The 23,195-nt window shown below is 39.0% G+C and overlaps 3 protein-coding genes across 4 annotated transcripts; 2 read left to right on the forward strand and 1 right to left on the reverse strand.

The window, feature by feature from the left end:
* Positions 1 to 3,103: 3,103 nt before the first annotated feature.
* Positions 3,104 to 7,045, reverse strand: LOC109174462 (protein FAR1-RELATED SEQUENCE 1-like). The gene is made up of 6 exons (XM_019323699.1): positions 6,863 to 7,045; positions 5,776 to 5,827; positions 4,944 to 5,295; positions 4,316 to 4,477; positions 4,077 to 4,128; positions 3,104 to 3,808 (listed from the first exon to the last, which is right to left on the reverse strand). Exons 1-6 carry the CDS (start codon positions 7,043 to 7,045, stop codon positions 3,104 to 3,106), a joined length of 1,506 nt encoding a protein of 501 aa, XP_019179244.1.
* A 372-nt stretch (positions 7,046 to 7,417) lies between these two features.
* LOC109174463 lies at positions 7,418 to 8,536 on the forward strand. Its single transcript, XM_019323700.1, has one exon. The coding sequence runs from the start codon at positions 7,418 to 7,420 to the stop codon at positions 8,534 to 8,536; it is 1,119 nt and encodes a 372-aa protein (XP_019179245.1).
* A 969-nt stretch (positions 8,537 to 9,505) lies between these two features.
* LOC109174360 (DDT domain-containing protein DDR4) lies at positions 9,506 to 14,514 on the forward strand. Of its 2 annotated transcripts, XM_019323600.1 has the most exons (12): positions 9,506 to 9,888; positions 10,124 to 10,234; positions 11,667 to 11,753; positions 11,834 to 11,871; positions 11,962 to 12,043; positions 12,235 to 12,341; positions 12,421 to 12,450; positions 12,493 to 12,571; positions 12,654 to 12,746; positions 12,869 to 12,983; positions 13,589 to 13,631; positions 13,821 to 14,514. In XM_019323600.1, exons 1-12 carry the CDS (start codon positions 9,733 to 9,735, stop codon positions 14,233 to 14,235), a joined length of 1,356 nt encoding a protein of 451 aa, XP_019179145.1. In that variant the 5' UTR covers positions 9,506 to 9,732; the 3' UTR covers positions 14,236 to 14,514. The 2 variants fall into 2 exon arrangements, with proteins under 2 accessions (XP_019179145.1, XP_019179144.1); XM_019323599.1 differs by having other exon boundaries at positions 12,421 to 12,571.
* Positions 14,515 to 23,195: the final 8,681 nt, after the last annotated feature.

The raw sequence follows: 23,195 nt of genomic DNA on the forward strand, positions 1-23,195 counted from the left end.
TTTTTTTTATAGAAAAACAAAATGGTTTTGGTTGCACAATTTATATAGTTAACTGTGCACAGTTAAGTAATACATAAAACGTAAGATTGTGTTACAAACTTGATGAAACTAGGATGGGGGCGAGGCTGCGGATGAGGAAGATATGGAAGCAAACGAAGAAGATGCGGAAGAGGATCCAGTGCAGGTAAAAAGTCAGAATATTATTACTAATGATTAGAATGTGAACACGTAAACGTATTTGAAGTAGAATATGCAACTGAACAACTACCTACTGTGCAAATCAAAGTAAACATCGAAGAATGTATTCTTGTAAGGAAAAAATTCACAGTTTGCAAAATTAAATTACATGTCCAATTTTTATATTGCTTCTGGTTGCACAGTGTAGAAAGATGACTGTGCACGGTCAAGTAAAAGTGGAAAGTAAAGAGTATATTGCATGCTTAATGACACTAGGTTGGAGGCGATGGTGATGATGAGGAAGATATGGAAGGAAACCACGAAGACGAAGAAGATGATCCAGTTAAGGTAAAAATTAGGAAAATTAAATTAGAATTTATAATTCGAAAGTAAAAAAATATAAAGTGCATGCAATTTCACAAGCTACACTTATTAAATTTCAGGGAATAAATTTAGATAAAAAGAATAATATTGCATTCCGCTTGGTAATAGTGAGTGCGTGTATTAAATAATTGCAGGAAATGGAGGTCCGGTTTGCAAAGGAGACAAAAATAGTCGTAAACAACATCAACAATTTGACTAAACTGGCGGATGAAGTAGGTCAGTGCACAATAGGACATGAGACATTTGAAGAGCTAGTGGGGGCAGCCAAAATGCTGCTAAGAATAGAGCAGCGATACATTGCAGCAAAGTCAGAGTGCACAAACATTCCAAATCTAAACGAAGTTGAAAATGAAGAAGATTCATTGAGCACCGGATCAGAGAGTAACGAAGAAGATGAGAGAGCAAGAAATATGCAAGAAAACGAGACAGACACTGGATTTCCATCCTTTAGTTTAGGATTAACACAAGAGCTGAACAACTTAAGCAGGGACTTGAAGCTATGGTAGCCGTTGATTTTGTAAGTAAACATGGGAAATAAAAAGATGTCATATTTGTTATATCAAACATGTATATACTTGATTTAAAACATTGGGTTAGAAAATTGTTTTTAATGCTGGAGGACGCAGTGCGAGCAGGAGACGCACACCGATGATGCAGGCGAAGATGGTGGCCTACCAGAGGTTGAAGGCACCGAAAGCGAAACAACAAGAAACCTGCAGGAAGAGACATTTGTCACACCTACTGAGGTATGTTGCATACTAAAATAGAGAGTAGTTACATTTGAGATACTAATATAGCGAAAGAAAATGTGCAGTGTTATGATTTCTTAAAATGCGTTACTGATTGTTATAATAGAAATACATGGGGAAACAATGGAATTTGCATATCCTGTGAAACATATGTGACGTTAGATACCATGCAGTAAATCGCTTAAAAGAGTTGGCATATTTAAAACAAACTCTGCAAAAAAGGAAATATATATTTGAAAAGATATTGTGCAGGCATTGATAAACCCTAATGGAGCGAAAGAAGGAGGGGAAAGAAGACAATTTGAAAAAGCACCAATCAAAGCCCCAAGAAGAGAAGGCCAAGCTTCTATGACACCACAAAACCCTGTTACGCCTGCCGAGAAGATTCGTGTTGGGCGAAGAGAACTTGCAAAGTGGTACTCACCGAAAGGACGTGAAAACCTGGCTCACACAATCTGACAACGCTGATTTGTAAAAACAATTAAATATAAATACAATATAACAGTTTGGGTAATGACTTTAATTATATTTGACATGTGTTGGTGATAACTAAGAACGAGGAGTTGTTCTACTTCAATGGACAGTGTGCATTAAGGTCGGACATGATCACCCTGGGCATGGACAAAGAAGTGAATGCGGCAGTGATTGACATCTGGGCATGCATTCTAAACGATAAAAAACGCAAAAAACCAACCACCCAGCCCTCAAGGTTCTTTGCATGAACAAAAGTCATTGTATACGAACTTAAAATAAAGGAAATGTTGAAATGCAAAAGTATTAATAATATTGTATGGATGTAATATGAATATCTACGAATGTGCAGATGCATACGGTGGTGGAATACGCACGGACCCGAGCACTTCGACTCAAGCAATTTAAAAAGAATATGAAGAGTGAGTTCGTGTCGAGCCCATACACGTCATGGTCCGAGATTGACTTGGTATGTAATAGTAAGACAAATACGTGTAAGAGGTGTTAAATTTCATTTGTTTTTTTCTGAAGAAAATATTTTGCTAAGCCATTGAGTTCAATTTGAAACGCAGTTCATCTTCCCAATTCTAAACAAGTCTCACTACTACATCATCTTCGCCGATGTGAGAGGAAAAAGCATGCAAATCATAGACAATTCATCAGCAAGAAACAAAGACGAAATATACGGCACAATCCCTAACGATTTGGTAAGGACCTCGCATTATATGTTTGTATAAATAGTTGAGTTACAAAATGAAAAAAAAAAAAAAAGATAAACGTACTGTGCAATGCTGTAATGTAATAAACTGCATAACTGTTTGGTGAAAGAGTAATGGTTGGTGTGTATAAGGTTTGGAATATACATTGAAGATGTGGGGTAAAAAAAGTGCACATACGTAGTAATATAATGTGCATTTGCAGGAGTAAATATTTTGCATTTAAGATACCATGTAATGTGCATTACAGAGCATGATAAGGACCGTGACCAGAAATTAGAGCGTGCCTACTGTTATACATAATGAAAGACGGTGACCGAATCTCAGTTACTAACTACTGCTATTTTATGTCAACAGAAAGACATGCTAGGTTGTTTCCTAGATGATACAAAAGACCACAAGAAGGGAGCTGAAATACTACAAATGGAGCAAAAAAGAATGCAAATGCGATGGAGAGATGCAAAGGAAAATATGGATAGTGGGGTGTATGCAATGAAGCACATGGAGACATTCCTAGGACAAAAAGCAAAAACGTGGGAGTGTGGCCTAAGGAAAGGAGACAAATCCGTAATAGAGGCATTGCGAATGCAGTACATGAAAGACATCCTACTCACCATCTACAGCCTCCCCACGTTGAACGCCCAACAACTGTCGAACACAAGCATCTCTAGTCCACCGTGCAACTACGTACCGAGAGGGAATAGAATCAACCCTACGGTCCTTGAAAACCCAAAAAATATGACGACAAAGTAAACCCCTCCGTGTAAACAAGTTACACGTGTACTCAACACTGGTAATAGAGCAGTCAAACATCACCATGTGCACCAAATCATCATCATCTTTAACCTCAAAACGGGTTACCATCCCATCAACATTTGAACTCACCAAGCGACACGAAAAAGAACTTGCAACAACCTCAGCTTGCATATCGTAAAAGACATTTATAGTATAGACTGCAGCTGCATGCCTCTCTATCAACAATGATGTCTTGCACAAAGGAAAATTGCCCTCACAATTCGCATTTAGTTTGGCCCGCGCCTGACGTTGGGCATCAATAGCTCCTTCAAGATTGTTGAACAACTCCGACAGGCTAGCATGGTGGTTTGTGAAACTACTAAACACACTATTTGCAGCCTCTGACCTAGATGTTGTGCGCATCAAACCACCCATGAAAACATCATTAAAAAATACAGGGATCCAAAACGATCTCAAGTCATACATAAGACGAAACCACCGGTGCTCAACGAGGTTATACTTTTCCATTACCTCAAGCCACCCGTGCTCAAACTTTTCCACGGACAACATCTCATTCTAAATAACATCATTCAAAGCAGATCGAAACTCCTTGTCATTAGCTAAAACATTACCCACCTTCTCCCCAACCTTTGACATTATATGCCACATACAAAACCTGTGGCGAGTAGTATCAAACACCCGTGGGACCGCAATACGCATCGATGGATCTTGATCAGTGATAGTACAACTAGGCACACGGCCCATTACACTCTTAAACTATTGTAAAACCCAAACATAAGAGTCCATATCCTCGCGAGAAATCAAGCCAATTGCAAATAGTCACACCTTTCTTGTGATTATCGACACCAGTAAAGGGGACGAACACCATACCATACCTGTAAAAAAATATAAAAATAAAAAATGAAAAGCTTAACACCATCTATAGAAAAAGAAAACATGCAGACCAATAAAAAACAAAACTAGAAAGACTAAAAGCATATTAAAATTGAACAAACTTACGTAAATATTTGTTAAAAAAATACGAAGCATACCTATTTGTCCCATATATATGTCGCATCAAACGACACTACATCACCAAAAGCTGCAAAATTATGCTTCACAAAAGGGTCAACCAAAAACAACCTCCGTAACTGATCTTCAGAATCCAAATCATATTCAAAGAAATAGTCCGGGCAAGCATCAACCTTCTTAACATACTTGTTCACAACAACATTAGCATCAGAACTACCAATATATGCCATCAAATCACGTTTAAAATTTTTAAAATCAACACATGTCACACCAATATTAGAATACGACCCAACAAACTCCCTAGACAACCGAAACGACCTATTAGGCCCAACGTTTGCCCTTGCACAATTAACAACAAAAACTTGTTGCTAAAAACTCATCTTACGGTTACCCCGAAGAAAAGGCTTAGCAACATCCGAGCACAAACAATTGAACCATGTGCTCCATCTCAACTAAAAGCCTACTCACGTGTGCGGTGGGTTTCAAGCAAGCGTTGAGATTTGAACCCATGACTTTTGGTCTGGCTCTGATACCAAATTGAAACATGTGCTCCATCTCAACTAAAAGCCTAAGCTGATAGTTGGATTGCACATTAATGGCTCAACACAAATAATGATTATGACGGAGTTCAATGAAATGAACAATAAAAAAATTATTGTCAACCATCTTGAGTAACAACCTCGCTTTACAACCCACCCTATTAGAAACACGACGACGCTTTTGAGCCAAACGCGCTTCACCAGAATCTGCATCCCCAACAACCAAAACATCAGCCGACTGCTTGAACCCCTCACGGGAACAAACCAACAGATTTTTTACGACAACACCGTCCATATCCTTACGCACCGAATTACGACGTACGTCAAACCCAACAACAGACGCATACTGCCTATAGAAAGCAATGACATGACCAAGAGAAGGAAAAACCTGACCCTCAAAAGGCCTAATAGCCTCATCACACGAAGGATTCCAAAACTTAGTCCTATCGGGAGACACGTCCATAACACAAGCCTGTAGAGATCCCGACCGAACTGCACAAGCATCAACCACAAAAACTAGGTAAAAACATGATTAAAAACATGTGAATAAAATGCCCAACATACCAAAAAAAAAGTGAAAAAAAAAAACAAACTGTGTGCACAATGAAAACGCTTATACATGCACACTGCGTACCCAACCACTATAGCAACAAACGCAAAAAAAGAATGATAATAACCTAAAAACAAAACTAAAGCCAAATAGGTACAAAAAAAGACTATAAACATGTAACAAAAATGCACACCATACCGGAAAAAAAAAAAAAACAAACAAACTGTCTGCACAATGACAACTCTCATGCATGCACATTGCGTAAGCAATCCTAACAGCACCAAATGCAAAAAAAAAATAATAAAAGGAAAACGATAATATCCTAAATAAAAACTAAAGCCAACTAGGTACAAAACAAGACTACAACCACGTAACAAAAATGCACAACAAACCAAAAAATAATAATAATAAATAAAAATAACCTACTGTTTGCACAATGAAAACTCCCATAGAAGCATACTGCGTAAACATCCCCTATGGCACCAAATACAAAAAAAAAATGATAAAACTTAATTAAAAACTAAAGCCCACCCCCCCCCCCCCCCCGCCACACACACACACGAAACCGAATTTTCAATATAAAAAGCAATATCAAACACAATATACGTATTTAACAAGAAAAAAGAAAAACAAAACACAAATGAATACTAATAACCAACGAAATTGTTCAAATCAACAACCTAGTAACAAAAAATTGCAAAAAGATGAAAATTAAAAAAACAAAAGAAAAAAACAACAACACACACGCCACACACGAAAAACATTTTTACCCAAAAAAAAAAAATACCCATCGTATATGTATATAAAAAACAATTTCCAAGCGCAAAAAGAGAGCATAAAAATAAATACATTTAAAAAAAACATCAGCAATAGGATACAACACGATGAAGTTAAATAGTGCAAGCATCAGAACACCAAACCCAAATGAACCCACAACACACACACCGAAAAACTAAAAAAGAAATACATAACTATGTAAAAAAAATAAAAAACAACGATGCACAAAGAATATAAATTGGAACAAACCGACACCTACACCGGATGGTCAATAACACCCACACGTACAGAGATGAATAAAAAATAAGGAAAAATGAAGAGTCAGCACCCATAGCAACCCCAACAATAACACACCAAAATAACTAATACAGGAATACAAAAATATGCACAAAAACAGCAATTAACGGTGCACAATAAATATATATTGGAGACAACGAAAATACACACCTGGATAATGCATAGCCCCAACCCCGAAAAAAAACACAGAGATAACGAAGAGACAATAGTGAATGAGAAAACACAAAGCAACACAACTGAAACCAGTGAAATAGGCGAACAATATAAAAAGACACGGTAAATAACTCATGGAATCAATAAAAATCTTAAATACTATATTTAAGTCAACTACAGACATGCAATCACCGAAAATAAAATAAACAACTAACAGGGCGTTTGGTTGGAGGGGGGGAATTATGTGGGAAAAGAATTGTAATTCCATGGGAGTTGAATTACTGGGAATACCCACATCTCCTCTAACCATTCATCAATAGACTCCACATGTCCGAGCCTCCACTGATCATTCAACACAGTCCAGCACTTATGAGCAAAAGCACAATTAGCAAACACATGAAGAATACTCTCATAAGCTATACCACATAGACCACACACAGGATCACACTGAACACGTTTTACCATTAAAGCATCGGTAGTAGGCAAACGTAAAGTACACAAATTCCAGAAAAAGCATTTAACTTTTGGTGGGATTTGTAATTTCCATAGTCCCCTCCATACCACCTCAACACCCCCCCCCCCATCTCGCCAGTAGCAATCCTATACCCACTTCTAACTGAATAGCTTCCATTCATCTCCTTATACCAATACATAGAGTCCCGAACCCCCGCGGATGGAATAGGCACACTCATAATCTTTTCCACATCCCGGTCACAAAAAATATCCCTCACCACTCCCAAATCCCATTGGCTATCGTTGACACACATAAGGGATTTGACCTTAGGATTCTCTAAATAGTGTACTATTGGAGTTTCAATACACGGGTTCAAGATAGACATGAGTAAGGCATATGATCGAGTTGAGTGGGGTTTCCTGGGAAAGATTCTGGAGAAGATGGGTTTTAGTGAGCATTGGGTGAGGTTGATGAGGGAATGTGTTACTACGGTGAGATACTCGATCCTGGTGGAAGGGAAGGAGTGGGGGCCGGTGGAGCCGGGAAGGGGTTTAAGGCAGGGGGATCCGTTATCTCCGTGTCTTTTTATTCTCGTTGCAGAATGTCTGAGTGCTATGTTGAGGGCTAGGGAGGAGGAGGGAGTTCTTAATGGAATGAGGGTGGCAAGAGTAGCTCCGGTTATATCCCATCTTTTTTTCGCCTATGACTGTCTTTTTTTCTTCAGAGCAAATAACTTTGAGGCAGGGGTTCTTAATGGGGTTTTGAAGGAGTATGGAGCTGCGAGTGGTCAAGAAGTAAATTTGGGGAAGTCTTCCATTGTGTTTGGGCGGAATATTCATAGGGAGGATAAGGAGGCTGTTTGTGAGGAGTTGGGCATTCACGAACAGCAGGGGCAAGGTAAATATCTGGGGTTGCCAGGGTATGTTGGTAGGAAGAAGAGAGAAATTCTGGGGTTTGTTCGGGATAGGGTCAGAGCTCGGGTGATGCAATGGGGCAATCGTTTTCTGTCTAGAGGGGGACGGGAGGTCTTGTTGAAAACAGTCCTCCAAAGCCTCCCAAATTATGCTATGAATGTTTTTTTGCTTCCTCTGAGCCTGTGTGATGAAATAGAAAAGACTATGAATTCTTTTTGGTGGGGTTGCGAGAGAAGGGAAAGAGGGGGAATTAGGTGGAGTAAGTGGAGTGACTTGTGTGTGCCAAAAAAGTTTGGGGGGATGGGGTTCAGGAGAGTTAGGGAGATGAATCTAGCTATGTTGGGAAAGCAGGGATGGAATTTTCTTACTAAGCCCGATGCTTTGGTTACAAGGGTGTTTAAAGCGAGGTACTTTCCAAAATGTTCCTTCCTTGAGGCGAAGAGGGGGTCTAATCCATCTTTTGTGTGGTCCAGCATTTGGGAATCACAAACGATGGTGGGAAAGGGGGTGAGGTGGAGAGTGGGAAACGGAGAATCAATTAGAGTGTGGGGGGATCCGTGGCTTCCGGACGACTTGAATGCCCCCTAAGGGTTAAATAAGAAAAATACTATATGTATTCTCATTCTACTCTCAACTTTTACCCCACATTTAAAAATTTAGATGTAGACACTTTTACAAGGGTCCACATAAAAAAAAAAAAAAAGCCACCAATGCCTGCTACATCAAAAAGCAGCAATTATACTGTAATTGTGCACCGCGGTCCAAAAACGGTGCCGTTTCTTTAAGTAAAGAAACGGCGAGCCGTTACAGTTAACAGAGCGTGCGTGTTTGGTGTATTAATTATCAACTGAAATTACAGTGTATCTAATTAAACTGACACTGCCTCACGTATTATATATTTTTATATTATCAAGTGAAACTGCAATTGAAATGAAATGAAACGGTAGTTGTGTTGAAATGACACTGCAGTGTATACAAATGAAATTGAATAATAATTTCACATATTTGAGTGTATATTGCCCAGCGAAACTGTAGTTATATCAAAATAATATTGTAGTTATGTTGAAATGAAACTACAGTGTATATAAAATGAAACTGAATAACATTTCACATATTTGAGTGTATGTTGTACAATGAAGCTGTATTTATATCGAAATGATCATGCAGTTGTGTTTTAATGAAACTATGGTGTATAAAAAATAAAATTAAATAACATTTTCACATATTTGAGTGTTATAATATCGAATGAAACTGTAGTTATATTGAAATAAAATTGTAGTTATATCAAAATGAAACTACAGTGTATATAAAATGAAGCTGAATAATAGAGTTACTTTTTACGAAACGGCGCGAACCGACACAAAACAGTACCATTTCTTTTTAATTTTCATTAAATAAAACAATGTCATTTAAAAGCTCCATGCATAATGAGAATTATGTATCACAATACACGGTATAATTTACCATCAAAGTAAATTTGAAAAAGTAAGAATCGTTGTAAGACTCGTTAAATAATATTCTGTATTTTAAAAATCGCGGTGTACGAGGTACTAGTTCATTGAAATTCCAGCAGTAGGGTTACCCTAGGGGCTAGGAAATTAACCACAACTAAGGCAGCAATACAGTGAAAATAGTTTTGGCGGGAAGGGTACAAAGCAATGTAACCCCAAATTCGAACTCCCACCAATCTTCATTCTTTCTCTGCACTCTCAATTCTCAAATCGATTTATCTCCCTCTCTCTCTCTCTCTCTCGCTATAATCGCACTTTTTTCTCTTTGGAACAATGGTGGACAGAGGCCGGCGACCGACTGTTGCTTCCGGAAATGGAAATGAAGACCACCCTGAGGTTATTTCGGATTCACCTGCAACGGATTCTGAACTCGCTCGGCTTCAACTCCGCCAACGCTGGGAGTTAGCTTCCATTCTCAACTTTCTCAACGTAAGCTCTAATCTTTTCTAAAAATTCGGTCTTTTTTCATCCAAAAATCAAATTTTCCTTTAAAACTTTTGATCTAATATACTCTTACATTTACAACTTAGAACATGCAATGGGTACATAACTGGGTATACACTTTATATTTGTGGGTATGAATAGAATAGCGTTTTTGTGATCTTGCTGATGTATTGATTAAGTATCTTGCATAGTAAATTGAACGTTCGCGGGTTATTGATAGGTTTTTGAGCCAGTTCTTGGGATCGATTTTAAAATTTCAGCTGAAGAAATAGAGACAGGACTTATTGAGCCAAATAGGTCACTTGCTCAGCTTCATGTTGCACTTCTGAAGGTAGGGTGCCTGTACATCATGGTTGCTTTTGTTTATATGCATCATTCTCTTATTATTTTCAGCATTTACTCTATTATGTAGTATACATGAATAGCCCGTAAGGCAGTATTTTATAAGTTGTGATTTTATAGCCAAAGGAGGCGCATGTTAAAAGTCAGATAGGATAGTTCTATAATAGTATGCAGGTGGTTCCTTCTGGTTTAGGCAGAGTAATTATATATAATATTGGATTTATCTTTGCATTAAAAAAAGAACCGCTTGAGGAATCATTCAATCACTGAATCACTAATGTATTAACTTTGATACACAGTTCACTTAAAAGTAGTATTTACTTTACTATTCTTTGCTTTATTTCAAGTTTGTTTTTAGTATCATGTGATTGTTTTGTACTGTTAATAATATGCTATTGAAGCTTTACTATAACTAAAAGCACAATGCTATATGGTGAAGGAGTGATATTGGAGAATCATTGTAGCACTTGTCCAAGAGAGAAACATGCATTTCCCTACTTTAAAATTTCTTCTCAGGTGTTATTTCTGAATTGTAGAAAATCAGTTATCAGTTGATTATTAGGCACCAAATGATTATAAAACCAATGGAAAGTTGGAATTGAACATGACCACTGTATAAACTAGGCTTGAATGAGTAGGAATTATTTAACTCTTGTTACAGCTGCTTAATTATACTCCTCTAGTCTCTAGAGCTGATAACTGGAAAGAAGATTGAGATAAACTGTACCTAAAGTTTTAAGGAGAACAAACTCCATGGTCCTTCCATTAGGAAGTTATGTTCTGTGGTGGTGGATATAAAATTCTTCTTCCTCTGTTTATTTACTAACACTTTTAAGTGCATGGATATGCATGTATACTTATTAGTTCACTCTTCATCTTTATGAAAATTTTTGTTTTACTGCCAAAAGACAAGACTGCATTTAGTGAACAAGGCTCCCATTTTATTCATTGTTTTGGAGGAAGGAAGATGCTTCTGACCTTACCTCTGTTTTTAGTTTAAGTTTCATTTAAAAAAAAAAAAAGATATAGAATCTAGATAGTGCAATATGATGCGGTCTGGGGACATGAATATGATGCAGGAAGGCAACAATACTTTTATCAAATATTTAATAGATGTTTTAGATAGATTAGAAATATATTGTCATAACTTTGTAGTGATTTTGTAGCTGGGTAAGATCTTTCATGCTGCAAGCTGACTATGTTATTAGGTACAGGTCAAGATATGTAGTAACTGCAAATGCATAGGCAATATTAGGCATACATTTCTAGGTTATAGGTGCAGAAGTTATGAAAATTGAGCTTGTTAAATGCTTTTAATCTTAAGAGAAATTATTTGTTGCAATACGTACACTATGAATTGCAAATTTGTATGCTTGAATATTGCCTTTTACTCTTGTGTAATGTGAGTTATGTGTGTACAGGGAATACCCCCTATTAGCAAACTACTGAAACAGTCTGATGGTTGGGTGACTGTACTATGTAAGAAACTCATAGTTTGGTGGCCATGGGTAAGCCATTCCAGGTCTGGTTGTTACATGTTTCCTGCATATCTAAGTATACTATTGTAATCCATGGTACTCTATTGCAGGTAGCAGAAGGGGATTTTCCTCTTAGTCCAGCCAAAGGGTACTCTCTCTCTGTAACAATCTTACTGTCTATCCACCATTTATCTCAGTGGATGTTATATTAGTCTTTTGACGTCATTGTTTCTTTCAGAGAGGAAATATGCACATACAAGGCAGTCAATCCAATAATTCGCTTACTTCTTCTTAAAGCACTTTGTGAAATTCGAGCTGATGTATTACACTACCCCCTTTCTGTCTTTACTCCTTTATTTGTTGCCTGTCTTGGTATGCATTGGAAAAACAACTGATTTCGCAGAGTTTTAAAAATATTGAACTCAGAAAGTCATCATTGAGGACTTTGTGAACCTTATCTTTATCTGTTCATTTGTGTTTTGCTGCCCATAACAAATTGTTTTCTTTACAGCAAGGTGATGTTTTGTCTTACATTAATGATTCAATAAAAAATGGAACTGCTCTATCAACTTTTCGGAAAGATAAGCTTGGCGGAGATGGAGTTGGAATTTCCTATTGGTAAGTTTCTCCTTTATTGTATTTTGAAGATGCATAAAACCATAAATTCAATTTTGATGGCTGTTCTTTTCTGTATCAGGTATGATGGAAATGAGATTATTGGTCATAGATTATATAAGGAGATTCTAATTGAGTCTAAACCAAAAGTTAGGGGGATGGAAAATGGACTAGCAATTGGTTCTCGATGGGAGACGCTTGCAACTAATCTTGAAGAATTCCGTACCTTTGTGGTAAGAACTAAGAATACATTTTCTGTTCACTTTCAAGCACTTAACTGTTCATTGCCTCACGTTTTTTTGTCATCACTGTCAGGATAATGTTTCATACAGTGAAGTTAAATGGGAAAATGCTGTGGGTAAGGCTGTTCAAGCTGATGTCATTCCTGTGCTTGAGAAAATACAAAAGGTCAATACCAGTGATTCAATTGCAGATGCACATATATGACTTTGTTTTGTTTCATAAAATGCATGGAATTTAGTATAAGGTCTTTGTACTGTACTTAATACATCTAAAGTTCTTTTCAACAGAAGAAAGACAGGGCTCTGAAACGAAAAAGGAGTCAAGATACGGTTCTTTACAGTTTTAGACCGTCTGCTGTTACTCGTTCCTGCCGAAATCGTGGGCATATCAATTATACATTTGGTATAGTACTGATTTATATATTAAATTTCAGTATTCTGTTTATAGTTTTTATTTTTTATAAGAGGGGAACAGTAGGCATATTTATTCTTTCTGGGACCAACACACTTTGCTTGCATTTGTAAGAGCAAATGTTAGTCAAACTGTTGTATAATATAGTTTTGTCATTTTATGAGGTTTTAGGGAGGCATGCAAACCATTACAGAACATAGAAAATGGAACGGGGTAACCCCGCCCAAGATGGCTAAGGATACAATTTGTAACCACAAGGTTACGAGTTCGAATCCTAGTCCTCTTGGTTTGAGTCGGTCAGCTATGGGCAACCTAGGCTGGTTTACCTTCTTGTGGTCCTTTGCCGGCTAGGGTCACAAGGTGGGGTTTACCCAGTGCACATCCTTGAGTAGTGGCTGGGGGTTTTCCTCGTCACTCCAAAAGATAGAAAATGAAACTCTATCTGCAAGCATGGGAAAATTTAGGGATTGTGTAAATTGAGGAAGAACTTTAGTGAACTCAGATTTTACTTAAATGCATCTAATACATTCTGATTGATTTTCATTTTTATGTTCCATAACCAACAATGATCTTTTCTTCTTTGCCAATTCATGCAGATGATTATGATAGAGCCATTAATGAGGCCATAGAAGTAACAAAGTAAGTTTTTGATTATACATCTTGCTTTGCAGAATATAGATGGATGTCAAATATCAAATAATGAGGATTTATGCATATATAAATGGTTCCCATTTCTGTTCCTAGCTAGAATGCAGTTCTATTATCACCCCATATAGCCTATCTGGCTGGTTCTTGATAGACTTCTTGTTTTATGTATATATGGTTTAGCAATAAGAGGACTACCAAAGAGCAAAGCCACACAAAACAAAATAGCGAGCATGGCACCGTTAATGGAACTGTCGATGACCACGAGGATTCTTTAGCAACTAGCTCAACTGGCGATGAATCCACGAGAAGTGACACAGAGAGTGAGCAGCATCCCGGGAGCGATGTTGCTGATGACACGAGTGATGAGAACGATGGGGAAAAGGTTGCTGATGCTAGAGAAGAAGACACGATTACCAAACATGATTACCCGACAGAGGAAAGTTGGTTGGAGAACGGGGATAGGGATCCTCACTGCAGCAAGAGAGGTTATATTCTCAGAAGAACTAATCGAAGTGCAAAGGATAGGTCGATACAGAGGCCTATCCTTACTACTGCTGAGTGCGTGGTTGTTCCTGATTCAGAAGACGAGGAATAGATGGTGCTGAAATTGTGATGGTTAACTGAATGATGACTGTAGATTAAGGTTGTAGTTTTATTCTCAAGTATGCTTGAATTTCTTCCCCATTTCTAAAGAAGGGCAACGACTTCATGAATGATTAAGGCGTTTTTGAAAGCATCCAAGTCAAGATTGTTTTCTTGTGCTTGTTTCTAATGTAAGAAAGGTTTATTACCTTCAACATTTGGGCTCATAGCCAAATCATGAGAAATGGTATGAAGTAGAAAGCAGATGAGATGCGTACCTTTTATGCAGAAACCATCCACACCTGCAAATGCTGCCATTTATGCTTGCCCGAGAGGGTACATGGAAGGAAAACAATACTGACATTGTGAACCAAGCTACATATAACAACATGGATTCAACACATCTTTAGGCGAAATGTCGCTTACGAATCTTTACTTGTGAGACATATCTATCATGCTTCTCATAAGTAACTATTTAATCTTTAAATATTTTATTTTAATTTCAAAGTATTATATTTTTTGTCAAAAGTATTACACTTTCTTTGATGGGTAGCAAACAATTTTTTCATAATTACTACGGAATATTATATTTTTCAACATAAGTGTTACAATTTCGTCTTGAACCGATCTGATTTTCTATTTTTTCTCTTTACAATTTTTTCAACTTAAGTTTATTTTCTCTTTTTCTTTTTGTATAAACAGAATTAATGTATAAAAAAATATATCATTATAATAATCTAATTGAGATTTTCAAATGACATGCATATTGAAATATTTTAATTGTTTTTTTTTTTTTTTTTTTTTTTTTTTGTAAAAATAAATTTATAGATATGTAAAATTATTACTTTAGTGTAATATTTATGTACATTAAATTTTGTTTTTAATGAAATAGATATGTACATGCGGTTTAGTTTTTATGTACATTAAGGTTTAGTTTATGATTATATAGGAGTATAGGGTAGGTCAAATATTATATATGTTCATAATACATGATTAATGTTATTAAACATGATTTACATGTAATGTAATTTTATGTGCATTAAACTTTGTTTTTATGAATATATAGAAGAAATATTATGAACCTACTAGATACTAAATAGAAATAGATATGATGTACTTATAGTTTAGTGTTTATGTATATTAAAGTTTAGATTTATGATCACATACAACAAATTTTATAAGTATATATAGTATATGATGAATATTATTAAACATAATACATCTGTAATGTAATGTTTATGTACATTAAAATTTGTTTTTATAAATTTATAGAAAGAACATGATGGATATAATAGGAAATGGTTCGGGGCAAACCGACCCGGAGAGGGGAAGGTGCGACATGGGAGGCCAAGGGCAACCCTGGCTAAGGTCAACCCCGGCTGGCGTCAAGGTTGATGTTGGCTGGGGTCGGGAGTTTAGGGTCGGCCCCGACTGAGGCGTCCTCGACCACGTTTGCGTGTAAATGGACCCAGTCAAAATCGTGATCCAACCGCTCCACGAGAATAGGGTGGGCGGTTGGGAGGTTAGCTAGTATAAAAAGACATGTTCTTGTCTTGTTAGGACATCTACTTCTTGGTCTGAATATTACATTCACCTTGTAATTCTCCTACGAATCATTACCAATACAAAAGTTGTCCCTGCAACCTATATTCATTGTCTTTTCCTATTTATCCTTTATTTATCGGGTTTAGTAATTCGGGCTACCCCAGGTTAATTAAATCCATCATTAGTGTTCTTGTTGAGAGATGGCATACAAGATCGAGCGTGCTCCATATTCCACTAGCTATGGCAGGGTCGAGATCCAACTCTCATGGCTCCCGTAATACCCGTGCTTCCCAGACAGGGGCGGCCTCAACAGGACTGCTAGTTCGCAACGAACCCTTTTCGTGAGGTCGGCGGGTGACCTCAGGGATCGTCTCAACCACAACCGCGACGGTAGGGTGGTTCATACCACCACTCCAGGAGGGGGTGGTCGCCATCTCACAAGTCGCCACCGCATCAACCTACCTCGTGGGGGCGGCTCAATGGAGGTGTTCAAGACCCACATTCGGCCTCGAGGCCCTCCAAGGAACGCCGACATCCACCTCGCCCACCTTGAGGGAACTCAGTGGGCCGGGTTGCCCCGAGCACTAGCGCTCAAGTCCGGGGGGAAGTCAACTCACCTCGACCATCAGGTAGGCGAGGAGGAAAAGGTGGTACCAGCCAAGGTGAGTGAGAGGATAACGGGTGGCGATCAGCTCGCACCAAATCCGCCTTGGGAGATTAGGCGCCCGCGTACCAGCTCGTGACTTCCTAGGGCCAAAGACGACTGCGAGCGATCCACCCATGGAGGCGTCCACATTATTAACTCGCCTCGAGGATGAGCTCTAAAGGGGTGTCAACCTCCGCAATGGCACGCCGGGACCCCCAGCCGGCCCTCCTTCGAATCTCGCTCTGTTCCAGGAGGGGGTGACTGCCCTTCAACAAGCTTCCGTGACGCTAGCCCGCCTCGCGGAGGGGCTCCAGGGAGGTACACAAGTCGGCCCGGAGGCCGCCTGGAGGGTGCCGACCCCACCCCCACTCCCCTTGTGGGGGCACGGCAGCCCAAACACCCGACCACCCCGTGCACTCGGCGCCCAGGTCGAGGGGGAGGTCAACTTGCCCCGACCCTCGGACAAGCGGGGTGGCACCTATCAAGATCGTCGTCGAGATGGCGATAAAGGGATGTCAACCCATGCCCAAACTTATTAAAGCGAAAAAGCGCACTAAAGCGACATGGCCGGGCTTTGCTTTAAAGCGAAAGCGCAAAGCGAAGCGTTGCTTTTTCATGAAAAGCGACACTTAATATACATACATACATATATATATATATATATATATATATATATATATATATATATATATATATATATATATATATATATATATATATAGTCAAAAACTCCAATTTAATTATTTGAGAATTAAGATTGAATACAATGTAAATATGTAATTGAATTTGAAATTTTAGTTATAATAATAATAATTTTATAAGTAACAAGTCAACTTAATTTATGAAGGGAAAAAAGAAAACTCACTGCCTCACTGTACAACTAGAGTCACATTAAAAAAAAAAAAAAAAACTCTTAAAGTCAGCTGTCAGCTAGCTACTGCATTCATGTTCAACAATGATAATGAACAATCAACTTACCAACCATTCAACAATATGTTATTAGTCAATAAGTCAAGGCTTCAACAACATCTTCCTTCTTTACGGAAGAGAAAATAAAAAAATAAAAAAAATAAAAAAATAAACAGAGAAGAAGAAGTGAACGGCTGATTCCAGCGAGGAGGAGGACAGCGATCTGGGCTGGGGCCTGCGGTCGACGAGCAGCGAGCAGGGAGAGGCGGTCGGAGTCCGGCAGTCCGCTATCAGCGATGGTCCATGGTCGGAGTCGTGTAGAGAGAGGTAGAGAACAGAAGCGGCAAAGAGGGTTTGTGAGTGTTGGCTGCTCCCAAGTCGCGATAATAGCTTAGGTTTTTGTTTTTGTTTTTTTTTTTTTTAAAAAAAGTTATGATCGTTGACCATGCGCTTAAGGTGACAAAGCTGCGCCTTTATCCGCTTCACCGCTTTGACCTAAAAGCGCGATTATGCGCCCGCTTTCTCACAACCTGCGCCTCGCCAAGGCGAGGCGATACAGCATCGCTCGCGTCGCTTTTGCGCTTAAAGCGCAAAAGCAACCGCTTTTAACAAGTTTGCCCATGCCGTGCCGGCCCTAGACAGGTGGGAACCGGGCTCACTCCTGAGCTCCGGGCCCGCATTGTCGATGCTATCAGGGCCTACAAGGAGTTGTTTGCATGGGGACCTGAGATATGTCGGGCCTCAACATGGACGTCATCACCCCACAGGCTCGCTGTCGACCCCACAATCAAGCCGGTGCAACAGAGCAAGAGGTACCTCTCCGCGGATAGGAGGGAGTTCGTGAAGAGGTAGGTCAACACCCTCATCAAGATAGGGCACATTGAGGAGGTCCTATACCTCGAGTGGCCCGCCAACGTGGTCCTCGACCCCAAGCCCCACCTGGAGGATGTGCGTGGACCACACCAACCTCAACAAGGCCTACCCGGCCCATGGACTCCCCGAGGGGATTGGGCAGCGACTAGCAATATCATTGTTCCAAAAAAGGGGGCACCTGGCGACCCCACCCCTAAACCCCAAAACTATTTTATTTTTTTCAAAGGTAAAGGGGGTGGGGAGGGGCTTGACCCCGAACAGCGGCATATGTTCTCCCTAGTAAAATTGGCGAAGTCCAACCTTGCCTAGCAGGAAGAAAAGTTATCAACCCATGACCGCGGTCGTACGTGCCGGCCCTACCTTGAAATTTCCTAACGGTAGTATAGGGGGGACGCCCACGCTCAGTACTACCTAACGGAAGAACCTATTATGGGTTGCTTGCCCATTGACAGGCCGAGGCCAAGCAGGTAGGGAGAACCTACCCGTTGCTCGGTGATACCCTCTACAAGAGGTCCTATAACGGCCCCCCATATTACGCTGCTTATACCCCAACGAGGCAAGATCAGACATTGAGGAGGTCGACGCAAGGGGACCTTGCGACAATCCAAAATTTATTTTCCTAAATTCTATTTTATAAAATCTCAAATAAATTATGTTTACTCTTATGATAATTTTCTAAAAAGGTGTATGAATTAAATATTTTTAAATTCCTTATTTCAAATAATTCAACACCAAATATTCATATATTTTAAAAGACCTATTAAATTGGTATATTTATGTACCACATTTTGACCTAAAAAGTCAATCTGAGTGAAACCTTAGAGGAACCTGTAAAACTGATAATAAAGTTTTGACCCAAACTTTCAGCCCAAATGCTTTTAATCTCTAAAGTCCAAATGTATTTATTCTAGCCCAAATGTTCAGCCCAACCATCATCATTTAACCCTAGCCTAATTTGAATCTCACCCTATTATAACATGTGTATATGTAATGAAGCATTAGTTCATATCCTTTCTTCATCTACCAAAATCAGAGCCTCCTCTCAGCCTCTCGTGCCTCTCTCCATCTCTATCATATTCTTCTTCATTTTAGAGATTCTTCTAGCAATGCTTAGGTTCAAGACTTGAGTTTCAAGCTTGGGTAAGTTTCCTACTCCTTTCTTTCCTAAAATTCATTCTATTCCTTTGTTCTTGAGGATATCCTATCTCATAGATGTGTTTATGGGTTGTTGTTGTGATTGTTGCCTGAGAAATGAAATCCTAGATAGTGAAGAAGGAGACTAAGCTTGAGGTCATAGAAGAGAAGTTCTTGTTTGTGAAGCTAGAAGCTCAAGGTATAACCCATGGATTCCCAAATCTATTATTTTGCCCCAAATCATGTGATTTAGTTGTTTATGGGTGTATACGTGTTTTGGGTATTTAGAATGATGAAATGTACGTTATTTGATATTTAAAATGATGAAATTTGATGTTGTGAAGCTATATGATTTTCTGTGGAATTTTGGGTATCTATTGTGTTGATGTCGAGGGGACAGAATGCAGTAAAGAGCAAGTCACGAAACTAATGACACGTTTGGTTCATGGAATAATCCTGGAATAGAATAACATTCCTAGTAATAGACCTATTCCGTTGTTTGGTAGAAACTTATATTCCCAGGAACATTGTTCCTAGGAATGACCAATTCCCTTTGCAAGGGGAATAGAAATTCCTAACCCCCCTTAGGTATTAGGCTATTCCTGAGTTCTCAGGAATAACTTAAAATTGATATTTCATATTTTACCCTCAACTAAATCTAAAATTTATTAATTTTGTTTTATAAATAAATAAATAAATATATTAATTAATTTTATACATACATACATTGTAAAACCTCTATTTTTCCTTACAAATTTTCTCTTTCTCGAGCTACCACCGTCGGAAACTGCCTTCGTCGGACAAGGGAGGAGCCACGATGCCATCTGCCGTCACTGCCCACGCCGGAGGCCGCCGCAATAGTTCGCCGGAGATGAGGACTTGGTCCAGATCTGCTGCCATCCGTCGGATATGCTGCTGCTCGCCAGTCTACTACTTGTCGTCCAAGTTCACGCCGGAAAAAGGTCAACCGCCTTCGAGCTTCGCCGATCTACTCATTGCTGTCTAGATCCACCGTCACTGGAACTCCACCGTGGTTGCCGTCGCTGACTGAGGAAGCAAGAGAGGGAAGAATTGGGGTCGCCTCCTCTCAACGATCATATTTTTCTGTCCGATCATTGATCGACAACCAGCGAATGATGGTGATAGCTGATTCTCGGCGAGTGGAAGCGGCGACAAAGAAGCAAAGGGTGGCGATTGTGGCGGAAACTAACTTTTGATTCTGGATCACTATTGGATTATTATTTGTATATTAACGTGGTGGAAGCTTCTTATGTAGCTAGGGTCTGCTTACCAATAATTCAATTCAAGTGGATAATAATAATAATAATAATAATAATAATAATAATAATAATAATAATAATAATAATAATAATATATTTTGTACAAGGGCATTTATGTCTTTTACACATATATTTCATTTCTATTCCTTAACCAACCAAACGTTGGAATACCATTCCTAAAGTCTATTACTTCACCGAACCAAACGACAGAATACAATTTCTATTCTATTCCTTACATATTCCATTCCCTATGGAATAGCATTTCTATTCCCTCCAAATTGATTCCGTGAACCAAACGGGCCATAAGAGTAGTTCCGTGAAAAGCTCCGTGATGCACCCACGGACCTTAGTCACGGAACTAGGCTAGTTTTATCATAATGATCTGTGGTGGTTCATTGGTTTGAGTTTCAACATGTTTGGAAAAGGTTATGAGGGTGAACCCTTCGGTTAACATTTTCTTACAGTTTTGGTTATATGTTTGATATGCTTTGGAAATAAATTCTTTAAGATAAGATTTAAACTCTTAATCTTCTACTCTAGTTATTAATAATTAGAGTCCCTTCCATTTGAACAACTTAAACCTTTAAGAAATTATTTTGGGTTAATTAAATTGTTATTTGGGTTTGAATTTTTATTTATATTTGAAAGTATATTTATATAGAAAATCATAAATATTTTGGGAAGTACTATGTATCTTTAGAAATGTTTAACTTAAAGAACTTTTGATCTATAAAATGTATAAACCATGAATTTCCAAATCTATTAGTTTAGCCCAATATTGATAGATTCTTGAGATTTGATGTTTAGAAATGAATAAGAATGCATGATAAGGTGTTTATTGTGTGTTGATGATGTTATGTGATTTTTTCATGGTTGTTTGGAAGTATTTTGTTGAGGTCTGAGATGTAAAAATGGAGTTTGTGTCATGGTGCATTTTAGAGAAGCTCTCTGTCTCAGACCCTAGTTTGGCCTTGAGGGCCTAGCCAACGGACCCAAAGGGAATCCGTTGGCCTGGTCCGTTGATCAAAGGACCAGAGATCAACGGACCCAAAGGGAATCCGTTGGCCTAGTCCGTTGATCAACGGACCAGAGATCAACGGACCGTGATCCGTCACTCTAATCTGTGACTTGGCGGAGCCAAGTGGCGGGGCTCCTCAAGACCTGCCACTTAGGCCCACCAAGGCATTTTGAGGAGAGGCTGGGTCCTTGAGGCTTAGCTATGTGTTGTTTTGGATTGGGATGTAGGAACCGTTGGTAGAAAAAACAAATAATAATCAAATAATAAGATTATTATTTTCTGGAAAACAAGGGAAGGAAAGATGGAGAATTTTGGTTCGTGTTTGGTGTTGGATTTTTGCAAGAGTCGAGTGAGCACTCTTTCCTTAAAACCTTATTTGCCACCTCCCAAAGATGCTAGGAGCGTTGTGGCCCAGGCTTCCTAGGATAAAACTTGCTATGATCCAATGTTTGAGCATTCAAACAAAGAATCCGGCGAGCAAGACAATGACTATGAACACAGTATAGCTAAAGAAAGAGTAGAAGCAGAGAGGTTTTGAGGCTAAAAAGATGAACTTTCGTGTTCAATTTTTTTTTTCTGTGTAAAACTCTTCTGCCTCTACCCTCTTTATATAGGGTTGAAGGAGCCAATAGCTTTTATTATGGCAATTAAAAATGACAATTAAAGCTGCCTTCCAACAGCTATAACAGCAGGCCACTACCTGGGAATTGAATTCAGAATTGGAGTTAATAGGATATTAATTCCATAACAGATGAATTCAATCCCCATAACAGTCAGAACTTTCGCGTTCCAGACCGTTGGCGTACAGGGTTCGGTCTCAACTTTCGACCTCACCCAGTTTCGGCCTTGCTCCGCAAAGCCAATTTCCGGACGACATTTGAGCCCGCAGGTGCCTCCGCACACGAGCTCGGGCTTGAATCAAGCCTTTTTCAATCTCGTCTAGTTGGAATTTGATTTGCACCCCCCACCCCCCCCCCCCCCCCCCCGCGCGAGAGAGCCTCTATGCTATACAATTCTACAAGTTTCAAAAGAGCTCTTGTATATAAGGGGGGTAAATCTTCATTCCAAAGCAATGTGGGACAAAAGCCATTTTTTCCCTTCATTTTCCAACTCAAATGGGTCTACTTTGAGAATCAATATCTCATTCACCCATTATCCGTTTTGAGCGTACAATATATCTATCTCTTCGTCTCACTACGAAGAATCCGAATCCACTTTGACCCGACCCAAATCGGAAGTGGACCCCACTGATAATTGTACCACAAAATAGCCACTTAACATGCCATTTTATGTCATTTTAAGCTATTTTTTCCAACAATCCCCCACATGAATGAAAAATTGATTTTCGGGGTATTTTGAAATCGGAAACAACTGTGTTCAAACGGTTGATCCCTGCATAGGATAGGTAGGGAGTCACTATACCCTTTGAACCTTCCCTCGTAAAGACGTATTTACTCTACTGGCTGTACGGTAGAACACGATGTCTTTGAACCGACTGCCGTTTGTGTAGACGATGACATATCTCACACAGGAATCTCCCAACCATGCTCTTGCTCTCATGAGTGTGC

Source organism: Ipomoea nil, unplaced genomic scaffold (genome assembly GCF_001879475.1).
Source record: "Ipomoea nil cultivar Tokyo-kokei standard unplaced genomic scaffold, Asagao_1.1 scaffold0642, whole genome shotgun sequence".
Taxonomy (NCBI): domain Eukaryota; kingdom Viridiplantae; phylum Streptophyta; class Magnoliopsida; order Solanales; family Convolvulaceae; genus Ipomoea; species Ipomoea nil.

Coding starts and splice junctions, on each gene's coding strand:
- LOC109174462 (XM_019323699.1), bottom strand. CDS start 7,045: ATGGTAAAACGTGTTCAGTGTGATCCTGTGTGTGGTCTATGTGGTATA. Junction 5,296..5,775: donor TTTCATTGTGCAAACAGTAG/GTTATTTTTATT, acceptor ATGCTTGTGCAG/TTCGGTCGGGATCTCTACAG. Junction 3,809..4,076: donor TCGATAATCACAAGAAAGGT/GTGACTATTTGC, acceptor GATGTTATTTAG/AATGAGATGTTGTCCGTGGA.
- LOC109174463 (XM_019323700.1), top strand. CDS start 7,418: ATGAGTAAGGCATATGATCGAGTTGAGTGGGGTTTCCTGGGAAAGATT.
- LOC109174360 (XM_019323599.1), top strand. CDS start 9,733: ATGGTGGACAGAGGCCGGCGACCGACTGTTGCTTCCGGAAATGGAAAT. Junction 11,872..11,961: donor CCTCTTAGTCCAGCCAAAGG/GTACTCTCTCTC, acceptor TGTTTCTTTCAG/AGAGGAAATATGCACATACA. Junction 12,984..13,588: donor GCATATCAATTATACATTTG/GTATAGTACTGA, acceptor CAATTCATGCAG/ATGATTATGATAGAGCCATT.